Source organism: Alexandromys fortis, unplaced genomic scaffold, assembly GCF_014885135.2.
Source record: "Alexandromys fortis isolate MF-2015 unplaced genomic scaffold, M_Fortis_MF-2015_v1.1 scaffold_93, whole genome shotgun sequence".
Lineage (NCBI taxonomy): Eukaryota > Metazoa > Chordata > Mammalia > Rodentia > Cricetidae > Alexandromys > Alexandromys fortis.
In genome coordinates, this window is record NW_026067970.1 from 4,094,723 (window position 1) to 4,122,655 (window position 27,933).

At 44.0% G+C, this 27,933-nt stretch overlaps 1 protein-coding gene and 1 long non-coding RNA gene across 2 annotated transcripts in view; one reads left to right on the forward strand and one right to left on the reverse strand.

Moving 5' to 3' along the window:
• Creb5 (cAMP responsive element binding protein 5) overlaps positions 1-27,933 on the forward strand; it is a 392,793-nt gene that overhangs the window by 67,741 nt on the left and 297,119 nt on the right. The window contains exons 2-3 of the mRNA XM_050155533.1: positions 16,650-16,721; positions 23,195-23,288. Of these exons, the coding sequence (XP_050011490.1) occupies positions 16,668-16,721; positions 23,195-23,288 (148 nt within the window). The 5' untranslated portion in view covers positions 16,650-16,667. The remainder of the gene's footprint in view (positions 1-16,649; positions 16,722-23,194; positions 23,289-27,933) is intronic.
• The window catches only part of LOC126509570 (uncharacterized), a 169,467-nt gene that overhangs the window by 52,021 nt on the left and 89,513 nt on the right, over positions 1-27,933 (reverse strand). The gene's annotated exons all lie outside the window — the stretch shown is intronic.

Here is a 27,933-nt window from a genome sequence, read left to right on the forward strand (position 1 = left end):
GTGACCCTCACAGTTCACCTGAGGACATAGATCAGCTGTCCCCTTTCAGCCTGGTGTCTCTTCCTAGAATCACACCTTCTCCTGAAGACCTTGCTGCTGTTTCCACCCTTGAGCTGGTACACACACACACGACCTTGACTTTCCTTCAGTTCCCCAACCACACCAAGCTCTCTGCTTCAGCAGCTCTGCCCAGGATAAGCTTCGGCTTCTTCTAAAGTTTCATTTGCGTACAGCAAATCTCACTCAGGCACAGTCCTCGGGGAGGCGAGCCCCACCTGCTTCAGAAAGCGTCCCTCACCGTCACCTGTGTTACTTGTGTGTGCACTTCTGTGACCGACCAGAGCACCTGACGGAAGCAAACGGGGACAGATTGGCTTTGGTTGGCCATTTCAGGAGCCTTCAGAGAGTGTGGCAGGGAATACAGTGGCTGTCCCTGGGTGGGAAGGTGAGGCAGCAACTGTTCCCACAGCAGTGGGCCGGGAAGCAGGGAGCAGACCCAAACCAGGGGCTGACCTCTGACCTTAAGAGGTTCACCTCTAGAGACCCACCTCCTAAAGATTTCGTGCTTCTCAAAACAGCTGGACCAGAACATGTGTCCACGGGGAAAACGCTTCAGATGCAAACTGCAAATATCACCTTTCTTCCTATCCCACAAGCCTCGAATCCCTCTCCTAGCATTCATCACGAGCCCTCTGGGTATTTTTCTGTGCTGTTTCTCTGACTGGGGGGCTTTTGTTTTTGCGTATGTTTGTGCACCATTTTCTTTCCCATGAGTCTTGTCAGAGCAGAGACATCCCCCCTATTGTCTCCGTCTAACATGTGCTGGCCCTCAAAGGGCCTCGGGGGAGTTTTGCTGTGAGATTGCTACATCCCCAGGAGGAGAAGAGGAAAAATGAGGGGGGACAGTTGCTCTCCCAGCACCCTTTAAAATAAATCCCTGGGGTTTGGCTATTTGGTTTCATAGCAGAGAGCATACCTTGTAAGCGCCATGTCCTGGTTTTGGTCCTTGACTCTGAAAAAATGAAAATGAAAACGGAACCAAGCCCTATACTGTGCTCAGGGGAGCAGGATTTGCAGTCTGAAGGCTTCACCCAGCAGCTAGGCTGCAGGGAAGGCTGCTGGCCCAAGTCTGGAAAGGATGGACGCCCATCTATATTTCCTGGGAGTTTCTCATTATCACTTGGGGGGGGGGGCATGGTCCTGGCTTTTGGTTGGGGAGCCTCCTCTGTCTTTTGATGGTTTCTAAAAAGCACCTTGGGTGTATCTCTAAGTGGCTCTCTTGCACTGTTGACTTTGGCTCCTACCAGTCACCATTTCAAAGGGCTATCAGGATCCTGAATGCCACATTTGGTTTGCTTGCTCTTCTCTGCCTTAGCCCTGTGGTTCACCAGCTTCAGAGGACAGACACCAAGACTGAACAGAGCAGAGCCTCTTGTTCCGAGCAGTCGGCCAGGTGTGAGTGGCCTAAGGACAAGGCTCAGTGGAGAATGGATGCTCTCTGGCTCTCCTTTATCTAGAGGGTGTTCTAGATACATAAGAGGCGACTTGCAGAAAAAGCTGGTTTGTGTGGGAACACTTGTGCACAAGCCCACTTGGGCTTTGGGTGCGTGCTTGCGGACCTGGCCTCGGTTTCCTTGGGCAGTTTCTGGTAACTGTTGGTTTCAAATGAGACACAGGAGTCTTAATCGCACCATGTGTGGGATGTGCCCCATGGGGCTGTGTTTTGTAGGCAGTGAAGTTAAGGCTTGCCCAGAAAAACAACATGTTTTCCTTGCCTGGTCCATGAGCTGTTTGCCTGGTGACTGGCTGATTGGTGGTTTGGGAAGAATGGAGACATTGGTTAACTTGGGTGTCCAGAGAACTTTTTTGGTGTGTTTGTGTGAGAGCTTGTTTCTGTTTCTCTGGAAACAGTAGAGGGCAGAGGAGGAAATGATGCTGCCGCTATTGCTACAGCTTGTGTTCAAGGTCCTTGAAGCATCTTACTAACAAATTACCCTGAAATAATCTAGTGTTTTGAGAGCACCAGAAAGCCCTAATGTCTTCATTGCAAATGTAAACAGGATAAGAGGGGGCTTTGGAAACGATGAACAATATTGCCCTCTTAGCTCCTATTGGAACCGTGTTCCTCTGCGGTTCTCTTTACAGAGAGGTACAGGGTGGAAGAGAGAAATCAAAGCTACTTCCATCAAAGACTTTCTTTAATCCTTGATGGGAAATGCTTTTCTGAGATTAGAAATACCTGACACACAAGATGTGGTGGCAAAAGAGAGACATGTTTCACTAAATTAAAAAAAAAAAAGGCCACTCCTGAACATTAAAGCATATAGTATCAATATATTTTCCTCACAGGGTTGTCTGCATTGAGGTGACTTGTCCTTAGGTCTGTGGTTATTCATCTCTAGCATCCCGGCACCCTGGGTTAGAACATCTTGCTGTCATATAGAGCCATCTCTTTCCATACTCTCTCAAGAGGCTACAGTGAACAGCACATTGGTTAAGCTATGGCTTCTGTTTTGTACAGTTAGCACACTCTTCAGGCATTGTTAGGGAACTTTTGTTTACAGGACATTTGAAGAATAAAAATGAGAGAAGGAAAAGAATAGAGAACAGTGAGAACAAGAACTGGTGATAGTCAAAGATGATGCTGTTTACTTGAGAAAATGGAATGATGAAACAAAGCCTGGCTTTCTGCTTTGGTAGCCCAGATGGTGGTGGGTAGACATGAGAAGAGATGCTTGGTCTGGATTCGTCCTGTTTCTTGTGTTCGCCTGAAAGTCTGAAGCTCTTGGCAATAGACGGAGTGTGACTCTTGGCTTACCCATTGTTGGCTGACCCTACCAGTGTCCTTGATGAATGGACCCAAGACTGCATTGGCACAGCAGGCAGGCAGAGAGGAAGGCATGGATGCATTTGATTTCTCTCTCCCTATGAGGCTGTTGTCTGGTCCAGCCTTGTTCTACACACGAATATGTGGCTCCAGCCCCTCAGGACCCTCTGGTGATGCGCCCTAGATTCCTTAGCTTGCTCAGTCAGAAAGAGCCAAGTTGGATCCTTGGTTCAAGTAACTCGTTAAACCCATATGTTTCATCATCATACCAAGAGTGAGTCTCAGAAAAGAACCATGTGCAATGAACAAAGCAAGCACCTAGACAAGCCTAGAGATTAGCAGTGTGTCTGTTCCAGAGTCAGGCTGTGACAGTGTGTTTGCCCTAGAGTCAGGCTGTGACACAGTGTGTCTGCCCCAGAGTCAGATGTGACAGTGTGTCTGCCCCAGAGTCAGAGTCAGGCTGTGACACCGCGTGTCTGTCTAATCTTGAAGTATTCCTCAGCGTTATTTGTCTCAGTTAGAAAATTTGGTAATTATTCTTGATTGTCCTCGAAGTGGTTTACAATCAACATGGAAACATATGTTTGGGTAGGTCTCTAAGGGTTTTTTTCCAGAAAGATTTAACTGAAGAGGGAAGACCCACACCGAGTGTGAGTGGCATCATCGCATGGGAGAACGTGAGCTGAATGCCCTCCTTCATCTCTCTGTGCTTCCTGATTGTGGATGGAGCCCCTGGTCCTGCTGCTGTGACTTCCCTGTCAGGATGGGCTTTATCATCTCGAAATGTGAGGGAAAGCAAACGCTCCTGTCAGGTATCCATGAAATGCAGATCTCTGTTGAAGCCATGAAAAAAGGAAGTAATCCTGAGAATTTCTGTCAACAGTGGAGCTGGTGCTATTAAAAAAGCCGACAAGCCGGGCGGTGGTGGCGCACGCCTTTAATCCCAGCACTCGGGAGGCAGAGGCAGGCGGATCTCTGTGAGTTCGAGACCAGCCTGGACTACAAGAGCTAGTTCCAGGACAGGCTCCAAAACCACAGAGAAACCCTGTCTCGAAAAACCAAAATAAATAAAATAAAATAAAATAAAAAAATAAAAAAGCTGACAATGTCATCCACAGGCTTTGGAACAGGTCTATGGGAGAAGTATGGTAGAGTTTGGAACTGGAGAATAGAGAAGCCCTATGTTAGAAGTTGAACTTTACAGGCTGTCCTGGGGAAGTTTGGAAAAATAAACTCTCGGGGGAAATGTAGGGAATCGGGGCCCTGATCCGGGAGTTTCGAAGGGAACCAGTTCAATCAGGAGCTGGACCAGAGACCATTTGAGTTACATTCTGACAAAGAATCTGGCTGACTTCTGCCGCTGTTCTGGGAATCTGAGTGAGGTGGAATTCAAGAGTGATGTGATAATTTGCTGCTGGAGGGAATTTCATGAAAGGACAACACTGGTGTGAGATTCGCAGAGAGCTGGGGCGGGGTCACTGCTCACGGTTCTCCTGCAGGTCTAGCATGAGGGAGAGTGACAAGTGTCACAGGAAAAGACGAGAAATGAGCAGAAAGGGGTGACTTTAAAGTGACGGACAAGGCAGGTGTGAAGCAGCTGCTGAAGTCACAGGGGGTAGGCACTCTGAGAATAAGCCCAGTGAATTAGAAGAATATAATTGTCTTTCCATCGTATAGAGGCTCACAGTTTAGAGACTTAGGATTTTTGAACAGTGTTAGGGTTGTTAAAAGCATGGGGGATTTAAAAGTTGGAATGAATACACTTTTGCATTGGGAGATAGCCATGCGCCCCTGGAAGCCAGGGCCAGAACATGCTGCAAATAGGAAATGCTAAGCATAGGCTGAAGAATTTGTAACACTTGGTCCTGAGTCTGGGGTGGGCCTTGAGATGGGGCCTGGTTGGAGCAAATGGGTCTCTGTGGGAAGACTTTGGTATTTCTTATCCCTCTTCTACTTCCTGAAAGTGAATGAATCTGGCTAACTGTGCCCTGCTCCTGCTGCTCTGCCTTCACCACCACAGCTGACTGTATCACCTGGACCATAAGCCAAGACAACAAACCTTCTCTCCCTTAAGCTGCTCCTCTCTGGTGTGTGGTTATAGCAACAAGAGCAGTCATTGGTGAAGAAGGCAAAGGAACCAAGGCTGGTGCGCTTCAAGTAAAACTCTCATTGATAGGGATTTTCTTGACGATTGCTGAGTTATGAGAAAAATCTGAGGATTGCCCAGCAGGATTTCGTGTGTAGACAAGGCTCTTCATGTCATCCCTTGGCAACCCCACGTGCACGCACTGTGTAAGAGTAAGTGACATGGTAGCGTTGTGCAGTTCGTGAAGTGTGTTCCCGTCACCATTCCCCAGTCTCCCAACACCCTGCCAGACACTGCCAATATTGTCTATAGTCTCTCTCTCTTTAAATATTTATTTATTTTTACTTTATGTGTATGTGTGTGTTGTTTGCATGTTTGTATGTGCATTGTGTGCATGGAGAGCCCTTAGAAACCAGAAGAGGGCACTGGATCCCCTGGAGCTTTAATTAGGACAGTTGTGAGCCACCTTGCGGGTGCTGGAAACCAAGCCTGGGTCCTCTTTTAATAGTTTTGATTATCATTTTTGTGGTTTTTAGCTGTTTCTTGTTTTTGTTGCTTGTTACTTTTTTAAAAACTAAGGGAGAGAGAAAATAAAATTGGGTGAGCAGGGAGGTGGGAAAGTTCTAGAAGGTGAAGGAGAGAAAATGCGATCAAAATATATTGTATTTTTTTTTTCAATTAAAGAGAGAACCACCAGTGCTCTTGATTGCTGAACCATCATTCAAATCCCTAAAGTCTCTTTTTATAGTGAGGAAATAGAATGTTCAGATAGGTTAAGTGACTTGCCCAAGATCACACAGCTATCAAATGAGGGAGTTGGTATTTAATTGTTGATTTTCTAATAAAAACTTTGACCTCCCTGGCCACAATATTAAGCTACCCACGAATAAATGCAGTCTTATTTTCTTGCAAATAAAATGAAAATCAAGCCGTAGTTTTGAAACAAAGCTAAGAAATACACAAACCCTTACTTCTCAAACAACGAAGAAGCTCACATGCATGTGCTAGTGTGCAGGTGAGAAGCGTGAGTGCATGAGTGTGGGGGAGTTGTGTGTGTGCGTGTGTGTGTGCGTGTGCGTGTGTGTGTGACTGTGTGCACCAGTGGGGTGCTGACACCTTGTCAGAAGTGTTCAGCTATATGAGGATCAACTGTAGTTGATGCAGTTAGAGAAGTGGTCTTGTTTCCTCATAACCTGTGACCGTTCACACCGCTTTGTAAAATTTACATACAGCCTTTAGTCGTCTGCCTTCCATCCCAGACACCAGGCACGCCTCCCCTCTGGGCTGGATACTAAGGCTCAGACACAGCCGTTTTAACTGATACTTCACGCTCCCAGCCTGAGGTCTTGGGCTTGGTAGGTGGCTGTGAGGAATAAGAGAAATGAGACCCATGTCCTGGGTTTCCTATTCCCCCCCATGCATAGACGCACATAGGAACAAGTTCAGTGTGGCAGGTGACCAGTCACTGTCCACTGGCCATTGTCCCTGAAGGAGCCTGGGAACCATGCCCCAGTGAGCAACAGTCTTCCAGTCCCTGCAGAGCACAGTTGAGATTTGTCCCTGATTTGGGAGCTGGCCTGCCTCTTCTCTCCTTTTATTTAGCTACCTAGTGGCATGTATGACTCCATCTCTGTCCTTCCTGCCATGTCCCATCCACCCCTCCTGATATGCCCAGCCAACAGCTGCAGAAAGTCTCTACCATTGTGGAAGAGTTCAGGTTCTGGGTGTTCCTGAGAACCTTACCCTTAACCCTGAGCAAAGAGACCACATTCATCCTTAGTGGGAATACACACACACACACACACACACACACACACACACACACACCTCTTTCCTGTCACTGCATATTGTGGTCTCCAACTGGGTGCTGTTGCTTCTCTGTGCTCTGGGCCCTGAAGGATGCAGTTTCTTGTTCATGGTCTAGGCCTTTGGTGAATGGGTCTGGTGCGCTGTTCAACTCTTATTAATTCAAGTTTTTTTTTTAAGCCCTTTCTTTCTTTCCCCATATTTCCTTCAGGTTTTGAGAGTTCCTTGGGTTTTGAGAGGGACTCTTGTTTAGTTGGAAGTTGAGGAAGCCATGAGACTTGGGAATGATGTGGTTTTCAAAAACACAACCGAGGGCCTCCCCACATGGTGCAGCCTGTAAATTAAGACCTAACTTTGGTTCCTTTAATTCATGTTTTGTTTGCTTGTTTTGTTGTTGTTGTTTTTGTTTATTTGTTTGTCTTAAAAGCTAGGTATGGTGGTTTACACTTTTAGTTCTAGGGAGATAGAGGACAGGCAGATCTCTGGAACTCACTGACTAGCCAGTTCAACCTACTTGGAGAGTTCCAGGCCAGTGAGAAACTGTCAAAAAAGTGTTTTCTTCTTGCACATATACAAGTGTACATGTATGCATGCATTCACACAGTCTGAACACACACATGCAGTGTATTTCTGCACTTTTAAAATGGACATAACCCCTTTGTGAAGTGGGCTTGAATTTCTTATTCTGTTCCTGTGACTCAGTATGCCCCTCAAGTTCCATTAGGCATTGGCTTGGGCTGTAAGTCCCGAACTAGTTAATGGGAAGTGAAGTGATCTTTCTTGGGGTTCAAATAGGTATTTTGCATATCATATATACATGTGTTTTATATTCTGTATACAAAATTAACTTCTCAATAAAGCCAAACAGACCAAAAAATACATGAATATGTGCCTATGTATTTTCTTCTTCTTTTTTTGCTTATTGAGGCTTCTTCCCGAGAAGTTAGTTCGGACACATTTTCCCTATCGGTCTTGTCTTAATTGATAGCCAACAGCGACAGCAACATAAAAGAGAACTCAGAGCTCGTTGTGGTACCCTTTAAAGTCAGAAAAAAAGGGGGCTGCTATGAGACTATAGCTCAAAGATATAACACAACTTAGTATATAAGATCTAAGGCCCTGGGTTCAACTCACGGCACCCCTGAACTCCCACAAACAAAACAGTGAGAAAACATGCTCCATCTGATAAATTTTACTCTCCGACTGCCAATTAGTTTGTGTCAAATTGTCACAAACTGGAGACCCTTGGGCAAAGAGAGCTTCGACTGAGGAGGAACTGTTTCCATTCGATGGGCCTGTGAGCCGGTCTCTGGGGTATGTTTTTGATTCATGACTGATGTGGGAGGGCCCAGCACAGTGTGGGTGGTACCACCCCTGGGCTGTTCTGGGTTGTGTGAGAAAGCAGACTGAGCAAGCCAGGGGGAGTACCCCAGTTAGCAGCTTTTTCCATGATCCCCTGCTTGAGTTCCTGCTCTGACTTCCCTCAATGATTTTCTGTGATCAAGACATGGAAGTCAAATAAACCGTTTTTTCCTAAGTTGCTTTTGGTAAATGTTTTAATTAACACTGTAGCAGGGAGCAAACCAGAGTGCCCAGTGATGAGCAGGGAGGCATCTATCACTAGCGAAAAGACGTAAAGAGAGCATCGTGATTACACTGAGGCCAGGGTTCTGTGTGGGCTTTGCTGTGCCCACACTGCTCACAGCAATGTGGTAATTTACCTGGACACTGGAGTTAGTTTTAAAAAAAAAACTGCTAATTTATTACTGATCCAAGCCATTTTTCTCTTCTATAGGTTGGACGTGGATAAATATATAAATATAGATATCCATATTCATATAATATATCCATATATATTCTATTTTCACTAAACGCTTTCTCACATTTGACTTTTTTTTTTACTTAGCATGGTCTTTATATGATCTACCAGTATTTCCAAGTGTTTACATGCTTGATATTTGAAACACTGTACACTGGGAATCTGAATCAAGCCTTTGGGTATGTCCTACCTGGTATTTGGCTGATAATGGGATATGGTAGCCTCTGAACAGAACTTTAGGCTTTTTAAAATACCTTCTAGGAATGCCCAGATTTCTGCTGGGCTCAAGGACAACAGGCATTCATTTTCATAGGATTATCTTTATAGTAAATCACTAATAATCAGTTGACCTTAAGATAGAACCACCCCTTCTGCTGTAAACAGAGCTGGGTGTAACTGCCATCATGTTTGCGGTATTCTCACATGACAAGCATTCAGATTTTGGAGATGTTTGACTTCAGTTTTAGCCCACTTTTGCAGGAATCAAACATACACTGCTCTTGTAGATGTAACAACTTATTTAGCAGAACTATCTAGCATCTGTATAAGTGTGCAGAAAACCAAGTTTGAAACATGCTGATTTCTCAAAATATAAAATAATCACTTTCTTTGAAAATAGTTCAGAGGGACTGGAGGGGTGGCTTAGCGATGAAGAGAACCAGGGTTCAATTTGCAGCACCCACACCGTGTCTCACAACGACCTATAACTCCATTTCCAGGGGATCCAGCGCCTACTTCCAACTCCTGTGGGCACCAGGCATGCCTATGGTACACAGACATTTGTGCAGACAAAATGCTCATGCACAAATAGATATATATCTCAGCAGCAGCAACAACAAAACCTTTAGAAATCAGCATATCCCCAAACATTGACTGTCTGGCAACAGAGCATCCCCTTTGAGAACGTGCTGTTGTATATGTATAAAAGAGAGCTACACTGTAGTGAAGGCCAGGACAGGGAAACTGGCTTCGTGACAAGCCACCTTAGACCTGTGGAGAACACACCATGCTTGCATTTCATTTCTTTGCTGTTGCAGTTTTTCCTTCCAAAGATTCCAAAGGCCAGTTCTTTTAAAAGGCAACAGTGGACTTACTGGGAAAGTGAAGAGGCCTCCCTAGGCCCTGATCACCTCTATCCAGGATGGTTTTATGTCAACTTGAGCCCAGGATCAAGAGTCATCTGAGAGGAGGGAACTTCAAATGAGGAAATGCCTCCTCCATAAGATGGGGCTGGAGCAAGCCTATATAGCTTTTCTTAAATTAATGATTGTGCGTGGGCCATCCTGTGCTGGTGGTCCTGGATGCTATAGGGAAACAAGCTGTGTTTCCTTCTGAGGTTGTATTCAGTCCCATTAGAAACAAGCCAAGTGATTTAGTTACATTCAATACTTCCTTAAAAACCAGAGAATCACCACCCTAGTGTTTTGTTAACCACATACATGTCAAACATAGTTTTCTTGGAGATGGGAGATGTTCTGCAAAAATATGCTGTCCTGGACAGAAGCAAGAAGAGCAAAGACCTGCGTGCACACACTTAGGCGGACACATGCTAGGGTTCTTCTGTGTTGCAAAGCTAATGCCGCCTGCTTGAGCTCAGTGAGTATGCGCTGAACTATTGAACCCGTAGATAGGAAAGTTAGAAGAAAGGATTAGGGAGAACAAAAGGTCCAATTAGCCCATGACTTAAAAAAAAATACCTAAGGAAACATATGGAACATTTAAAAAGAGAGAGGGGGCTAACATATGAAAAAGCAATCCCACTGGAATTCTTTCCAATATATGGTTATAAACGCCACATATATAAAACCACAAGCCCCTGCAGAAGGCTGGGAGAGGCTGGGAGCCCCCAGCACTCACTCCCTCTAGGGCCTCCTTTGGGGAGGAAGATCAGGGTCAATTTCCAGAGATGAAAGCTGTTTGGAAATCCTTCCTTCTGGGAAAAGCGGCCTTGTGGGAAAGGAACTTTTGACAGTCTCTAGACTGATAGAGTAACTGACAGAGTCCTAGAGGGGTCTCCGGTTCAGCCTGTAGCAGCCCGAGCTTTGGAGGACATGAAGGGATGGTGAGCATTTATAAAAGCAGGGAGTTTGGTTTGATTTGAATGCAATAGTCCTTTTTTTTTTTGTTCTAGGCAAACATGCACAGCTCTCCACTCTGGCAAGGAGTGCCAGCTGGGAGCCATGCAGGGCCGCACCCCGTTCATGCCACCTTCTGCCACAACTTGCCCTTGTGAGGGACAGTCTCACTCCAGGGCCGAGCCCTTTTCTGGTTGGAAAACTTTGCAGCATGCAGGCCTTTCAAGCTGGAGGGCTGAAATGTCACTTTAAAAAGCGGGGTTAAAGAGGTCACACAGCTGCAAACAATACTAGCCCAATGAAATTCAGATTCTGACTGCAGTGCACTTCAAGAATAACACAGAGACAGGAAACGAGCTGACCCCATCCCTCCACCAGCCACGCCAAGCCAGGAGAGAGGGAGTGGGGGGAGCGGGGAAACACATGGAGGATAAAGCTCGACAGAGAAGTAGGCATGGACAGTCAGTTTTATGTGAAGAAGACACATTGCAAGATAAGGACAGGGCCTCTGGGTGAGACACAAAGACCTATTCATAAAACCAGTGATTTTCTTGGGCTGGAATTCAAGGGCACTTATTTTTTATATTTGAAGTTATAATATTCAGGTTTGACAAATCAAGATAGATTGGAAGTTCCAGAAGTTTTGGCTATTTTTTCTTTTCCTTCCTTCCTTCCTTCCTTCCTTCCTTCCTTCCTTCCTTCCTTTCTTTCTTTCTTTAAAAATCTGCTTCTCCTTTTTCTCTTTCCCAGCAGGTCCTCTATGAAGGGTTCTGGTTTCAAATGGGTTAGCTACTATGACCCCATTTCACAGATGAGGAAATACAATGAGTTAGAGTGCCAGCTTCAAAAAAAGCCTTAGCCCCCAACTGAAAATACAATATTTTTCTGACAGCTAGACTTGAGTGGTTGAGATCCAGCCTGCATCTTTGCTGGGAGACAGAGTTGGGCATTTTAGAATAAAATGAGTGTAGAGTGTGTTTGTGGTGGTGTGTTGGTTTCTTGCTGTGTGCTGTTGGTGCCTTATCGTCTGACTAAAAGCAAATTGGCTTTGGCCGTAATAAATTTAGTTAATTAAATCATCTTTGTTCTTAGAGAAACAGTATTGAGTAGGAGCCTCACTCAATGGGATTTTCTCCCACAAGAACTCACCTTAGGGAATTTGGAGGGGCAATTTGCTTGTTTAAAGTTTATTCAAGGGTCTGGGAGGCTCAACAAGGCAAGGATTTGTTTCAGGTGAACTCTGACGAAAAGACTCCATCTAAACACCTCTTGGTAGGGCAATATATGCCAGCCAAAGTTTAAAATAAAAGATCTATACTGTACGCTTAATGAGATAAATGATACCAGAGATGGGGACATGCCAGTAGGTCAGTGTTCACTGACATTCAGTTTGTGTCTGAGACATCCTTGTCATTGTTGGTGCTAGGCTTTCAGATACGAGCAATCCTTTTAGTGTTCTGCCATTTCAAATCTCCTACTATTGTGTGACTCGACTGGGGCAATTCTGGGCCATCGCACTAAGACTAGAACTCAACGTTAACAAAGGATTGGTTATGCTGCCTCGGAGCTGGACGGTGAGACATCCCCTAGGGTCAATCGTTGTGAACGATGTATTTAGTTTGGTACATATTTAGAGTATATTGTGTAGACTCTCTACATTTTTACCAGCATTTTCTTCTTGCAGTGTTTACCTTTTGGGAAATAGTCTTTCCGAGCATATCCTTAATGGCCAGCAAAGCTTTGGAATGGATGGGTGGCCTCAGTCATTACGGACTAACTTCCCATTTTAGACTAGGAATTTGTGGGGTCAAACCCCGAACAAAGAAAGAGATTCTAGCTCACTTAGCAGCCATAGGAATGCAGTGGCAGCAGAGGGTCCGAACTGTAAATCAAGCCTGTCATCTCCTTGTCAACCGAGAAAACCTCTACTCACTCGGTGTGAGGCTAAACGGTGTGATTAGGATTTTTAATTGTTTTCCAAAAGGTTGAAGGAAATTAGACTCATGAAGCATTCATTTTAGCTGAACAGGGAGTATGACTTTAGGAAAAGGGCAATTAAGATGGTACTATTTACAAACTATTAAGTGATGTGAACATCTGCCACAGTGGGACAGCTTCTCACCAGGGCAGCTGAACTCAGGATTTCTTCAAGGGTGTTTTACGAGGGCCTGCACAGCCCAGGATCGGTGGGGAGTAAGCATGTACATCCCGGGGTCGGGGGTGAGCTGCCTACACAGCCCAGGAACTCAGGTTTTTTCCCTTGCGATGTCTATGATTAAATATATGGACAGAAACAAGCTTCCTCCCTTTTCTCCCTCCTCCTCCACCACCACCACCACCAAAAATCACCTCTGGCTTTTTCCCTCATGAAGTCTGGGGAGACCTTTTTTTTATACGACTATACCCAGAGGCAAGAGGAGTCAGCGGCCAGCACGTTCTTTTCACCTCTCTGAAAACTTGATCAAGAGCAAAACAGTTGCCTCTAAAGCTGAGAACAGAAGGCTGTTTGGGACAATTTATTGCGATGATTCAAGATTCTTTATCCATTCCACAAAATATTTATTAAGTGCCTACTGTGCCTACTGTGGATGCTCTAGGCAGTGACACCCAGGCAATGGTGACTGCCAAACCAAACTTGGTATATATATTCATTCCCAAACAGCAAAACAACTAAATGGGAAATGAGAGGATGAGGCCTTACTTCTGCGTACCATGTGGAACAACCTGGCTCCAGCCCATCTGAATCAGTCAATGGGGAGAAAAGGACCTGCCCAGAGCTGCAGTAGGGGTCTGAGGGTGTAATTATCACACTCTGCATTAGAAAAGAGCCTTAACAATGGACTGTAAAACTCAACCATGCCTCTTGACTAATGCATCAAACCAGATCATACCAGTTAATAAAAGTAACGAGGCTTACATGGCAGAGCGATTCCATTTAGAAAATCTATTGCAAGCACCTACATGGGAAGAACTTAGCAAGCGAGTGCTGTTTGTGAAGACAGCGTGTGGGACCTGTAGACCGTCAAAACTGAGTGGTTGAGGTTTATACAGTGTATGCACACCCACGCACAGGAGACCTCACTGATCCCTTGGAACCTGCTTTATGGTAGCAACGACTGTGTCCCTCCGACTCTATTCCAATGTTAAGTTACCAAACAGATTTGTGCACACTTATTGCATACCATGCAATAAATTGCCACAGGCTCGTCTGTGTCGGAAAGTTAAAAGAACGACAATAGTAACTCAGTAGAAAGGATTGAGGACGATATTGTTAGAGAAGAGACCTTGTATTTCTCAGGTGATGTCCGTTGAAGTATAAATTCTTTTTCTGACATATGTCAGAAGTGACTGAGTGATGTTAATCATATTCCTCTAAACATGACAGCCACACAACATAGGCTCAGTTACACAGAGTCAGTCTGTGGGACTGGACCCGATATGTATCCAAATATGAGCATCAGAACTGTATTACGTTTGAAGTGGGAAATTGGTACTGATGGTTAAGGAGGCCAGGACTGTTGCCAACACTGTTAGTCCAGTGAGTCTGACTTTATGGGGAAAGCCAGCACGCTGCTGGGTCAAGGACTGGGATGGAGCAGTGGCTACAGTGGAAAGGCAACTTCTCCTTAGACTTAGCCCCTGACTTTGGCCAAGTCTCTCCCCACGTAGACTTGTTAAACTCTTTAGAGACTTAGCAATAGCTGTTGCTGGGACATTCATTTAATTATCATTAATTACTACCTTCTGATTTCAGTCATAAACATGCATATATAGAACTCTCCCGTTTAACTATCATGCAACCTTGCTTTTGATTGTAAACACACTGTTCCTTCATAACATTAGCAAACAAAGTTCCCAAGTGGCACCCAAGAAAAAGCCACATGGGTGAACAAAGGAATAAATTGGAATTTGTCGTTTTACACACAGGGACTGATTCATATTGGAGTGAGTTTCCAGTAACACCCACAAGCTTCTCCCACCTCCAATGTATCCTCCTCTTCTCCATGATTTCAATGTCTCTCAAACTCCAAACCAACTTATCAGATATAGGAACGGTGGGGCTGAAGATGGATATTGCCACCCCTATTGTAAAGAAGAGGACACTGCGACGAGAGGCCATTGTCACACAGACCAGACTCATGGGTGCAGAGGCATTTCCAGGAAAGCACTGAAAAGTTTCTGCTGTTGTTGTTTTTCTAGAAAAATATGGCAGATTTAATTAATGGCTAAGCTTGTTTATTCTGTTTATTCTACTTCCCCAATAAAAATTATTCCTTTTCGCTTCTTGTCGCAGGAAGGAAGGATGCTCTGTGATCCACAAGGCAAAATTAAATAAGTAAAAAAAAATAGAAGTTATTTTTGTTGCTGATAACTTTCTTCAAACAAAAGCAGGCAGAAAGATTCCAAATACATTTATGTTTTATTTTTTCTTATAAATAGAATACAGTAGGGTGACCATGGTTTAGAGGAATCTTTTACATACATTATGTCGAAGAAAGAAGTTTGAAGGGTCCAAGCACAAAGACACTGTGTTTAAAAGGAGTCGGGCTAATTACCCCAGTTTGAACATTAGAGGTTGCATAAGATTTGCTTAATTTTTACCTTATACTTCACAAATATGTGCCAATTGAAAAATAAAAATTAAAAATATCTCATAGAAATATAAACACAGAAAGGAGTTCACGTAATAATGTTTAATCTAGAAAAACATTAAAATTATGCTAACCACTGTAGCATATCTATATATCTATATACGTATATACATATGTAGATACATACATATATACATGTATATGGACAGCCAGTGAAAGTCCTCTAGCAGCGGTTCTCAAGCTTCCTAATGCTACAGGCCTTTAAAACAGTTCCTCATGTTGTGGTGACCCCAACCATAAAATCATTTTGTAGCTACCTCATAACTATCATTTTCTACTGTTTGAATTGCAATGTAAATAACTGATTTGCAGGAGATCCGATATGTGACCCCTGTGAAAGGGTCAGTTGACCCCCAAAGGGGTCACAATTCATAGGTTGAAAATCACTATTCTATAGGAATGAGTGAAAGGTTACTTAGTTGAAAACGCATACCATATCTTTCTGTCTTCGCTGGTTTATGTTATGTTTTTAGTCTCGTTGTGTGCTTAGTGTCTGACTGGCAATGCTACTGAAGGTAAACATCCTCACTCTGTGTTTTAGGAGGGTGAGAGGGAACATTTATTACCCTAAAGAATAAGTGTGTGGGAAAGAAGGTGTAACCTGTACAAGGTGGGTGACCGTCTTCGCTCCCCTCAGCACAGTGGGACTCCTCCATGATGCCAAGCTGCCACTGTCTTCCTTTCGGAACAACCACAGGCAGCATTGCAAAGAAACAGGTTCCTTCCTGTGCTCAGGGTAAAGGCAGTGGGTTTTAAAACTCAGCCATAGAACAGGTACCTTTAAAAGTGCCTGTAATACAAATACACAAATCTAAAATCAGCTTAAAAGTATTTAGAAAATCATCTAAGTGATGTGACTGAAGTGTCCACGGTCCTTCGCATCATTGAAAAGAAGCAGCCAACAGCCACAGGTGTGCTAATGAGAGAATCATGTAGACCACATCTTTTATTGGCATCCGGGGTCATTTGTAAAGGTGATTTTGACCATGTTCAATTTTTGCCTGGTGAACACAGAACTGAAGTTTTCCCTCTGGCTATCCCAACCAGCCAGTTTCAAAGTTCTCAGTAGGACTGAGGGGGTATGGGGGAGGTGTACTTTGCCTTGGAATCTTGCTGGGAAGTTTAGGTCTTACCTGGCAGTAGCACCCACCAGCCAGCTTTCCATAGTGACGCTTTAGGGTCTAGCATCGATATGACTTTTTTCTTTAACAGGCACTCAAGAGACCACTCTAGGAACTCAAGTAAGGAGAACCAATAAACTGGGAAACAGGGCCCGTGTTCATGTGTTTATGGCGATAGAAGGCTCCCTGGGATTGTCTTTCTCATGCATCTGAAGCAGAAGAGAGAGATACTCATGGGTTTCTGTTTTCCTTTAATCCTTCAGATTTATGAGGAATCCAAGATGAACTTGGAGCAGGAGAGGCCGTTTGTCTGCAGTGCCCCGGGCTGCTCCCAGGTGAGTGTGCGGATCCTCTGTATTCTGGCTTGCAGAAAATGCTTCTGCCTTGCCCTGGGATGGCATCTCTCATGGAGCCACCGTGTCCAATGGGCTTTCTTTGTTTCCTGAAATACTTTTTAAAGTGTCCCTAATCATCAACATCATGGTTCTCATCTTCACTACTGTTAGATTACACTTTATAGTTTGAAATACTTCCCTTTCATCCTGAAACACAGCAGTGTTGGCATGGCCATGAGTAACTTCCTCCGGAAGCAAGTCAGATGCATCCTGCCCACCATTTCCGCTGGGCGGTCATTCGGAAAGGGGAAGGTGGTGTGTACTTCACAGCCAACAATTGCATACATACTGGGCATTTTTGATGGGATGCCTCATAGTTGTGGGTTGAATTCTGGATCCCTTTTGAGGAAAAGAATACCCCTAAGACTGTTCTCAAACTCTAGTTCTTGGGCATAGAAGTTTTAAGAGGAGTGGCTATCTTGGCAAGCAGGATTGAGTTTGAGGGTCTCTGATGACTCTCTTCAAATGAAAAGTATGGAATTAGATGAGAGATACTGCCTCCATGGTGTTTAATATAGAGTATGAACACAGTAAGTGTTCAGTTAATGCCCACTGTTTGTTACCATAGTGCTGCGGCGGCGGCGGCTAAATCTGTTATACTAGACCCCATGACTATCATGTAAAATTAGAGTTTTGTGTTTTACTTTAAAAACTTGAGGGTGACTTTTTCTGCTCTTGCCTCAAGAGTCCATCTTTGGGGAGTATCAAGTTCTAGGGATTTTGATATGTAGAAATGGTAGTTTTCATACCAAGATCTTTATTTTATGGGATATAGGGAACAGTTCAGAGACTGAGCATAAGTATTTTGCAAATGTAGGAAATGGCACTCACTCCCTAATTTTCCTGCACCTTCAAGGGAGCCAAGGCTCATGCCCACTGGTTCATGGGGTAGAGTTGGCGGTCCTGCATAGGGCAGTGACGAAGGTCAGGTGGGAATCAGATGAGTGCCCTCCTTATAGTCTCCCAAAGTTCGTGGAGGATTCTGGGAGCATCTAAGGAGGCATTTTGGAGGGACAAAGTCACAGAAACACAGAACTGGTATTATCAGCCACCAAGCAAACAGTTTGGAGTTTTCAGCAGAGGTTTTTGTGGCAGCGTTTCTTTCTAACTTGTGATCAAGAAAAGGAGTAGACAAAGAAACATTTTGGGGCAAACTGGTTTTGAAAGTCATTCTAAAATAGGAAATACTAAGGAATGTGGGTAGGTTGCTATGTAACTGGGAAAATCCTGGTAGACAAGGCCTTTCCATGGTAAGCGCAGAATACCTCTTTACGAAGTTAAAACCTGGTCCTAACTAAAACAAAACTCCCCTTTGGTTTCTTCCAGGGGAAGCCTCCTTGGCTAAAGGAACGCAGATACTTGGAGAGGTTTGCTTGCTTAGCCCTGACGATAGTAAACAACATTAAGTGTTGACCACAAGCCACCTAGATGCTCCCTGGGTACCTACCTGTGTGTCTAGGCATTCTAGCTGCCCCTTGAAAACTGCACTTGCTCCAAATACAAGAATCTGTTCTCACAGACCTTCTGGTCTGGGCATCAGATCTGGAAACAAATGGTAGTGTCATCAATTAACTAGTCGATCACCATTTTTCGTAAAGAAGCAACAGACCAAACCATGAAACTGACTCTACTTGAGGTGGGGAGGTAAATGGAAGTCTTCGCTATGGACCGGGAACCTTTTTAGATCCAGCAAAGTATAAGGAAATGTCAGGTTAAGTTGGGATTCTGAGATATGTCCAGGGTTGGAATGCCAGTAAAGAAGAGCTTCTAGTAATATGTGAGATTCAGTAATTCAGACAGGATTAATGAGTGTAGATTAATATCTACACGTAATTATTGACCTGTATGATACACACTGTCCCAGACTTGGCATTATTAGCATCTAAGGCCAAGTGAGTCTTCGATGTGGGCACTGTTTTATGTTTTGTAGAGAGTTTGGCAGCACCCCTGCCTCAACCCACAAGACTTCGGTAGCACTCCACAGCTGTAACGACCAAGACATCTTCAGAGGTTGCCAGATGTCCTCTAGGGTTACACTTGCTCCTGGTTGGCAATGCCGGCAGTTCCATTTGGGTTTCCGCTTTGCTCTTTTGTACCCCTTTTGTTCTGGATGCCCAACTTCTAACTGACACTCTCCCATGCTATTTCACACAGTGCTCTAAGCCACCTTCCCCTCACTGGAGTCAGGCAGGGTGTAAATAATCAATGCCATCAGCATGTAGTCACTGGTGTCCTACACCGTTAGAGCTGGGATCCTTGGACGACGGAGCAAAGGCTGTTGGGTTTGGCAGTTAGTTGCTTTCGACAGGAGACGTGGGAGAAAGCAGAGGGTGGAGGCCTGATTGGAAGGGATTAATAAGTGAGTGGGTGGCAAGGGAACCCAAGTGATGGCACAGAGGAGCCTTTCAGGTCCAGGAGGCAGTGCCGAACCACAGTGATCTAATGGTGGCCTGTGAGGGAGGCAGCTTTGCTAAGGCTAAAGGACAGCCAGGATGCGTGTAGTCAAGAGTGAGAAGCCAACCAGAGAGCAGGAGCGATGCCAAGGAGACAGAGAGTGCAGAGCATCCCGTGGGGCAGTGGGCATCCTCAGTTAGTATGAGCCAAGAGGGGACAGAGGGAAAGTCTGCCAAGTCGCATGTGAAGTTTGACGGCACTGAGGAGTGTGATTGACATTTGTGGTTAAGTTTATTGTGTGTGTGGCACTGGGAATTTGAACCCAGGATTTCACATATCCTAGGCAAGTACTTTATCACAGCCTCATGCTCTGAGTTCTTGAACAGGCCCTGCTTGAATGCCCTTGAATGTCTTGTTGAGGAGGGAGCCATGGTGTTTCTTTAACAAGGCTAAGTGAACTGTGAGGAATTTGGCCAAATGTGAGAAATTAGGATTTATGTAGGGTTTTGATCTTAAGGGGACAGTTTCCAGCTTCCTCCACAGCTTTGGACGTGATGATGTACCTGTGAGTCTGTGTCGCCTTTGTATGACAGTGTTTCTTCCATCTTGACAAGCTGTTGTAATACTACGCCCATCTTTTAGCTGAATAAAAATGCAGCCATCAGCCAGTATTTCCGAGCATCCTCACCGTTGGAATATTAGTAACCCATAGACAAGTCAACTGCTGTGATCACGATACTTACCCTCATTCCTGTTCCATAATCTGGGAACCTGCAGGGAAAAGATTAGAGTCCCGCAAGATGGCTAAACAGAATTGTTAGTGTTGTCTTGGGGGAGGCGGTGGAAGGCTCCTCTGCTCCCCTTTCTCTTCTTCAAGAGAAACTTTACTTGGTTGGGGATGGCCTCTGATTCCTAGAAGATCTTTTAGCATGTAATCTGAAAATACAATCCTTCTCTCAGAAGGAACAGGGACCAACTTCCTATGTTCTTTCTATTCTCTTGGAGTCCAGTGTCCACACTCTCTTGGAGCCCAGTGTCCCCACTTTCTTGGAGCCCAGTGTCCCTACTCTCTTGGAGCCCAGTGTCCACACTCTCTTAAAGCCCAGTGTCCACACTCTCTTGGAGCCCAGTGTCCACACTCTCTTGGAGCCCAGTGTCCCCACTCTCTTGGAGCCCAGTGTCCCCACTCTCTTGGAGCCCAGTGTCCACACTCTCTTAAAGCCCAGTGTCCACACTCTCTTGGAGCCCAGTGTCCCCACTCTCTTTTTATGCTCTGTATTAACTGTTGTTTTCAACTCTCATGTCCATTTTACCGTGCATCTCATTTCTTTATCCTTAGCTGTGACTTGTCCCATTCAGAAGGAAACGTTAGTCCATATGCAGTGTTATCGCCGTGGACCTGTAATCCCGGCACTCAGGAGGCTAAGCAGGAGGATTTTGGATTCTTGGCCAGCCTGGGCTAAATAGTGAGTCCTTGTCTAAAAAAAGGAATATATGGTTAACTATTTCATTCTAGTTGTTGTATGGCACTTACTTTAGCATTTAATAGTTTACAGAGTCAAAAAATGGCTTTTTATAGACTGGAGAGCTTCTTCAGTGTCTGGAGCAGGTAATGATGTCAGAGAGGACCCAAACTTTGTTCATAGCGCCCACTTCAGTCTGCACACAACCACTTAAAATTACAAGAGCATCTGATGCCCTCTTCTGGCACCTGAGTGTGCCTGTACTCACCTGTCTGTACCCCTGCCATGTCCATACTCTACATACACGCAAAACATTATTAAAAACCAACTTATTAAATCTGGAAAGATGGATCGGTAGTTAAGAGCACTGGCTGCCATCTCAGAGGCCTGGGTCAGTTCCTAACAGCCATATCGTGGCTCACAGTCATCTGTAACTCCAGTTCTACAGGATACAATACCCTTTTCTGGCCTCTGTGGATTTTAGGTTCATCTATGGCACACAGACATACATGCAGGCAAAATAATCAATCACATAGAATAAAATAATAAGTTTTTAAAACATCTTACTAACATGAAAGATATTGTCATATTGTTCATATTACATTAATTTCTCTCTCTCATTTTTACCAGTGTTTAATATTTGGTGTTAAGAAAATCATGAGAATAAACAATACAGAAGCAGAACTACCTGAAGTTATATAAAGTGTATCTCTGTGTAACCGGAAGTTGGGTGCAAGTGCCACTCTTTGCAAACTCTTCAGAATATGACGTAAGCATCAAGTACATAAGTGATGCTCACACAAAAACCACCTTCAGAACCATTCATAGGATTCAGCCTAGTGAATTCCCTTGGTCAAACACAAATCCATTCTCCTTGTAGAAAAACCTTCAGCCATGGTGTACAAAAGTAATAGAGATATGGACCATCTTGAGTTCTACAAGTTTCTTTTTAAGTTATCAAAGATTTGGAAATGTTCATCAGGATGTATTATTTTCCTGTATTTGTATTTGACTTTAACAAATCAAACCTTACTACATAAAAACTTTATTCAGTTAGTTCAATCATTGCAAACATACCCAACATACCCATCTGAGCCAGGTGAGGTTAGAGCCTGCTCAGTAAAGAATTACAGCCAAACCACAAAGCTCATTCCTGTTACTGTTGGCTACATTTTTTATGGTAGAATGTTTAGGAAACACTTTTTTCTCCTTTAGGATGCAACATAATGCTTGAGAGATTTAGAGTTATTGAGGGGCCACTATATCTGGTGTGAGTCACCTTGCTATCCCGCGAGTAGGGCAAGGGAGATAACAAGGGGGTCGTACACCAGAGACCAAATGTTTGCCTCTGGAAGATAGGCATCATCCATTCATGCTGCAGAGGACAGAGTCATTCATAGGGCTCTACTCAACACAGCAGAGCCAGAAATGGCCCCAAATAATTGGAAGCAACATTTTTGGCAACCCTAACACCATTCCCTGAAAATTTCAAATAAATACAGGCTGACTACAGTATTCGGAGTATAGAACACCCCAAATAATTTGTCATGTTGCTATAAGATCATATGTATAATTAAAAGAATTAGATAATATGTGGACTAGGCCTTCATAAACAGAAACATACTGTAAAGATGTCACGGTGTGCAGTAGTAGATAGATTTTAAAAATTAAGCATAACATGGACTTCTTTCCCAAAGTCTGACATAAATCAAAATTCTTTCTATGTCATGCGTTTCTCTTATTTTTGCTTAATCTGTAGATAATGTCTAGCATACTTATCATGCCTTAGACTTAATCTTACACTATTATGTAAAGCAGTAACTATTACAGAAAAGTTCCACATGGTTTTGCATAGTCCCAGTGCTACCAAGATCTCCATCCATTTTCTCATTTTGGATGTTATGCTCTCTGCTGCCATTAGGTACATGGCAGGACTGCAAAAAGTGTTCTTTTCGACACAGTAGTCTTTACCTAAGCGACTTCCTAAGAGAGCCAGGCTCTAGGATGCAGTGTCTTTTGGGTGTGTTGCTCCAGTACCTTCAGCGGGGCTCTCTTGCACCTTCTGTTTTACTATTTAGCAAAGGATAAGACAAAGTTCAAAGACTTTGAACTTGAGAAGTTTTCTTCCCCCACATGGAAACCTCTAGCTGTCAAGAAACACAGGGTTTCTGCAGTTCCCTGATAAGCCAGCCGGGCTTAACAAACAAGTAGAGGACTTTGGGAAAATTCTGGGGAACTGGAGAGTGACTAGAAGCAGAGCCCGCTTATCAGCACCCCCTGCAGCATAGGCAAGCCTTTCGGTAAACAAATGGACATGATAACGCATATGTTTGCATATAGCTGGGAGGACCTGCCCCCGCCCAATACCAGCACATGTGTGTAAATCTGTGTGGAACTGTGAGCTGGATTTGCTTGTGTGATAACATTTTTTTTTCAGAACTGATTTTTTTTTGTCTTGCCTGTCTTGTTTCTGATGCTGAGTGTCTTTTTCACTGTGTTGTCAATTATGTGTTGCAAACTAAATGTCTCCTGTTCCTCTCTCTATTTCCCCAACAGCGTTTCCCGACAGAGGACCATCTCATGATTCATCGGCACAAGCATGAGATGACTTTGAAGTTTCCTTCAATAAAAACAGACAATATGCTCTCAGGTAAGAAAACATCAGGCAAGGAAGATTTGCAGGGTCAAGATTAGCTTCACATAAAACCATAAGACACTCATGTTTTGGTAGCTTGCAGTCCAGTGGCAAATCTGTATTTTGAAAGTATATATGTCTAATCTATAGCAGAAATATGATCAGCTAGAACCATTGATATCCAAATAAATGAACTGTCCCCTCTTTTGGTGCGTGTGTGTGAGAGAGAGGGAGAAGAGAAAGAGAGAGAGAAAGAGAGAGAGAAAGAGGTCTTAGGTAGCCCAGGCTGTCATCAAACTTAATATGTAGCAAGGATTCCCTTGAACTCTTAATCTCTCTGCCTCCATCTTCTTAATGCTAAGGTTATAGGTATGGGTTATAGGTATACAGCTTCTCATTTTTCTATTTGGCACTGAAACGTGGCTCCATGTTACTTTAAAATTACCTTAGCTGCACAGGTAACAAATGTAAACTGAGCCTCTGCCATGTACTGTTCTGAAGATATGTAAATGGATCCATTTCCTGCCCCATGGCTATCAGAGGAGGCCTACCTGTGAACACTTGGTTAAAATCAAGGCTCATCAGTGATAGACATCACATGAATGCTGTAGGGGGCCAGAGCTGTGTGACTGTAGTAGAAGGAGCACAGGAGATGTTCCAAGAAGTTTCATTTCCTTAAGAAAAATCACACTTGCCTCTTAACTGGATGATTAGATGAGATCATGCATAACAAATGCTCAGTGAATGGGAGCAAAATAATAAGAATTAGTCCATCAGCTAATTTCCATTTCTTCCCATGTTAAAGGGACATTAGAAAAATAATGGTATAAGAGTGAGGAACTTGGAAGCTAGTCTGGGCTCTTCCTTGACTGTACGACCTTGAAGAAATAATTAAACCTTCCTAGGTCTCAGATCCTTTCTCCATCAGATGGGAATGATTGTATCTCTGCAGGGTATTTCACTAACTGAAGGTAGCCAGGTCATTTCCTTCTCACGAGAGCTATTCGACCTGCACCCGTCTCCCTGACATGAAGAAGGAGGTGACACTCCTCTGTCCACATTTTGATAGACCTCAGAAGGGAAACCCGTGGCTCATTTTGTCGTACCCACAGTGTCCAGGGATTGCACTGCCATGGCCACTAAGCCCTATGCAAATTGTCAGTTTATCGCCATGAAGGCTACGGGAAACTGGAGCAGCTATCCTGGAATCACCAGAGTTGTGCTGAGGGCCCTCCACTCTTAATGTCTGTGCTGATACAGAATGGGTTACTGCCTTCCTCACCAGGCTGTGCCAGGTTGTGTTGAACCATCATAGCCACAAGCCACTAGAGGCCTGTTCTGGTGCCGTGCTCTGCGTTCAAGAGATGAGTTCAAAGTGGACCTCTTCCCTTTTGTTCATCACCGCCTGTCTCCACTCTCTACTCTTTACCTGTCTTGTTTTCTTTTGTTTTGAATAAACAAACTGCTATTCCGGGACTGATTCCGCCTTTCGCGAGTTTAAAGAGGTGCAGAACTCGCATGTGAAGGGAGACAGAGACGCCTAGAAGGCGGCTGCCTTGGATGCTGTCACTCACCCAAGTCTGTTAAGGTGCACAGGTCTCAGACGCGAGCACGAGTGCATACACAGTAATTCCCAATAGTTAAACCGATTGCCTCTCCCTTTATTTTCCCAGACTGGATCCCTAGAATAGGCTGCCTGGTGGAGCAGGAGGAGGGCGTATTCAAGAGAAGTGGGCACATAGACTACGTGGCTGGCAATGGCAACCAGCAGCATGGGTGGTGTCTTCCGGGCAGGCTGGCCTGGCTCTGCAGAGCCTCATCTGAACAGCTGTAAAACATCAGTCTAAAATATGTGAACGCATGAATGATGGGGTGAGGCCCTTTGTCTACACTGCCTAAAAAGGGTTTCTGATTAATCTCCTGCCATCTGCCCATTGTTTGTCTTGGGCCTTTGTTGGCTTGAGGCTCTTCCTGCCAATCATCAGTAGGCCAGGTGAAAAAGAGTTGAGAGCCTAGAAGCCTAATTTTTATTATTGTGAAATTTGTCATGGAGAAAGGGAGAAAGAGGTGAACACAAAGGAAACAGCATGAGTAAGGCAGTGGCCTTTGATCCCCCTCTTTGTGTTGAAGTCAGTACGGAATGATTTTATACTCCAGCGAAGTGCTCCCTTCAAAACATGATTCTCACTTTGTGTGCTCATGGTTTCGTGGAGCTTTCTAGGATAGAGAGCTGTCCAGTTTGTGTAGAGAGTTAATGCTGGCTGTGTGTTGCATTCTAGGCCTATCCACACTGAACTAAAATAGCCTCTCTGTTACAAATTTGGACTTTCCTGCATTTGTTCCCGGAAGTGACTAAGTTGCATATTTATCAAAAAAACATCTAAATTTTTATAATTAAGGGTTTAGCATATATATATTTCTTTATAAATTTGACTGAACTTTTACAGTCTATAGCTTGACTTGTTTCAATTCATTTAAAACTTCCTTTGTCACTAAAATTTGTTAGTTAAAATATTATTTGCCTTTAGTCTGTTTTGTGTCTCATCATGAGATGATAATATAAATAAAATAGTAAATGAACATTAAGCAAAACTCTCCAAATTCTTCTCGATCCATTTTCAAACAGTATTTAATTGCGCAAAATTACATTTCAAATGAAATGGGACTTGCCATATCGTATGAAGAGAAAAGTGTGTTAGGTGTCCATTTGTATGGCTAGTGTTCGGATGACTTGTTAGTCTCTATTTTGGAGCATTGCTATACCCGTCACTGTTTGCAGCTATCATACTAAAGGAGGTGGTACAGTGTCACAGATGCACACTTCAAGAATAAGCGTCCAGAGATGGGTAGATAGCGCCGAGCTAGAATGCTTGCCTGGGATGTATAAAGCCCTAGCTAGGTTTGCTCCTCCAGTTTCATTATCCAGATCAGAAATACTTTGTTTTTCTGTAAGCTGTATTTTACATAGGTTGAGTAGAGTATGTTTGAATGGGTTATGCAGAACCGATTGTCACTGATCCTTGCCATGCATTGGAGAATGAATGCAGGTGACAGATATTTAAATGGATCTGCTCTTCCGAATAGATTAGAAGCATAGACTCTCACTCTAAGTGGGTAGACAGGGACAAGAGCGGGGTAGGGGTACTAGATTGGAGGTACAAAAGGATCCCTACAGCCTTTCCAGCTAAGGTCTCTCATTCTTATCTGCTCTCTATGGTAACTTTCCTGAGCTCACTAATGATGGTCATCACAAGTCTTGGCTTTGAGTTGTCCTTGCTCAAATGGAATATAGCTTCGTGATGAGGGAAATTGTAATACAGGTGGTTTTCTTTAAAAGGTTTACTTCATATGTATGAGTGTTCTTCTTGCATGTATGTATATTCCTGGTGTCCATGGAGGTCAGAAGAGGACACTGGATCTGGAGTTACAGGTGTTTATGAGCCACCATGTGGGTGCCTGGAACTGAACCCTGGTATCTTGCGGCAGCAATAAGTGCTCTTACCTGTGGAGGCATCTCTTCAGTCTTGAGAGACAGAGGTGTTAAGTGGACTTTGAAAAGAGAATCTGTAGAACACAATTTTATTTCATATGCAGATAAAAAAATTATTGGCCGTTCCATACACAGACCCATTCAACTGGAAAATCCCAGTGTGATTTCAGCAGAGATGATGAGGATAGACCATGGGGCTTAACTTAAATATTGGGCTATCATTGGGCTCTTGGGGATTCTTGTCTTGCCTGCCAAGCAGATCCAGCACACTGTTGTTTTTACAGGGTCCCAAGGTTCTATATATGAAAAATCAAACAGAAACCAGAAAGGGAATCAAAGCACCAAGGTGCAATGTTATTTATAGCTCCAAAAATCAGATAATATTTCAAATGAGAGTTCATTTGGGGGAAGAATAAAAAGGATCTTTTGGAGAGGACTCCCCCACCGTCTTCCTGTCATAAATCTCAGAGCCTGTAAGTTCCGTCTTTACTGTGGAGACAGGGGGGCAGGACTGTCCTCCAAGTCAGGCCTTCATAAGCACACATATGTGTATGATGATAGATTTTGCTCTGTGAAAGAGAGGATAAAATTGGAGAGTGTCATGGATCTTTCCCAAAAGCTTAACCCTACGCCCTGGGTGGGAGGCCTGCAAGGGATCCATATGATGTGGTGATTTGAATGTAATTGACCCTCATCAGCTCATTGGGAGTGGCACTATTAGGAGGTGTGGCCTTGATGGAGGAAGTGTGTTACTATGGGCTTTGAGGTTTCTTATGTTCAAGAGACTCCCAGTGTCTCAGTTCACTTCCTGGTGCCTGTAGATCAAGATGGAGAACTCTTAGTCCCTTCTCCAGCACCATGTCTGCCTGCATACCACCATGCTTCCTGGCATGATGATAATGTACTACACTTCTGAAACTGTAAATCAATCCCAATTAAATGCTTTTCTTTGTAAGAGTTGCTGTGGTCATGGTGTCTCTTCACAGCAATAGAAACCCTAACTAAGATACATGGGAACAGCCGGGAGTTGGTGGCGCACGCCTTTAATCCCAGCACTTGGGAGGCAGAGGCAGGCGGATCTCTGTGAGTTCGAGACCAGCCTGGTCTACAAGAGCTAGTTCCAGGACAGGCTCCAAAGCTGCAGAGAAACCCTGTCTCGAAAAACCAAAA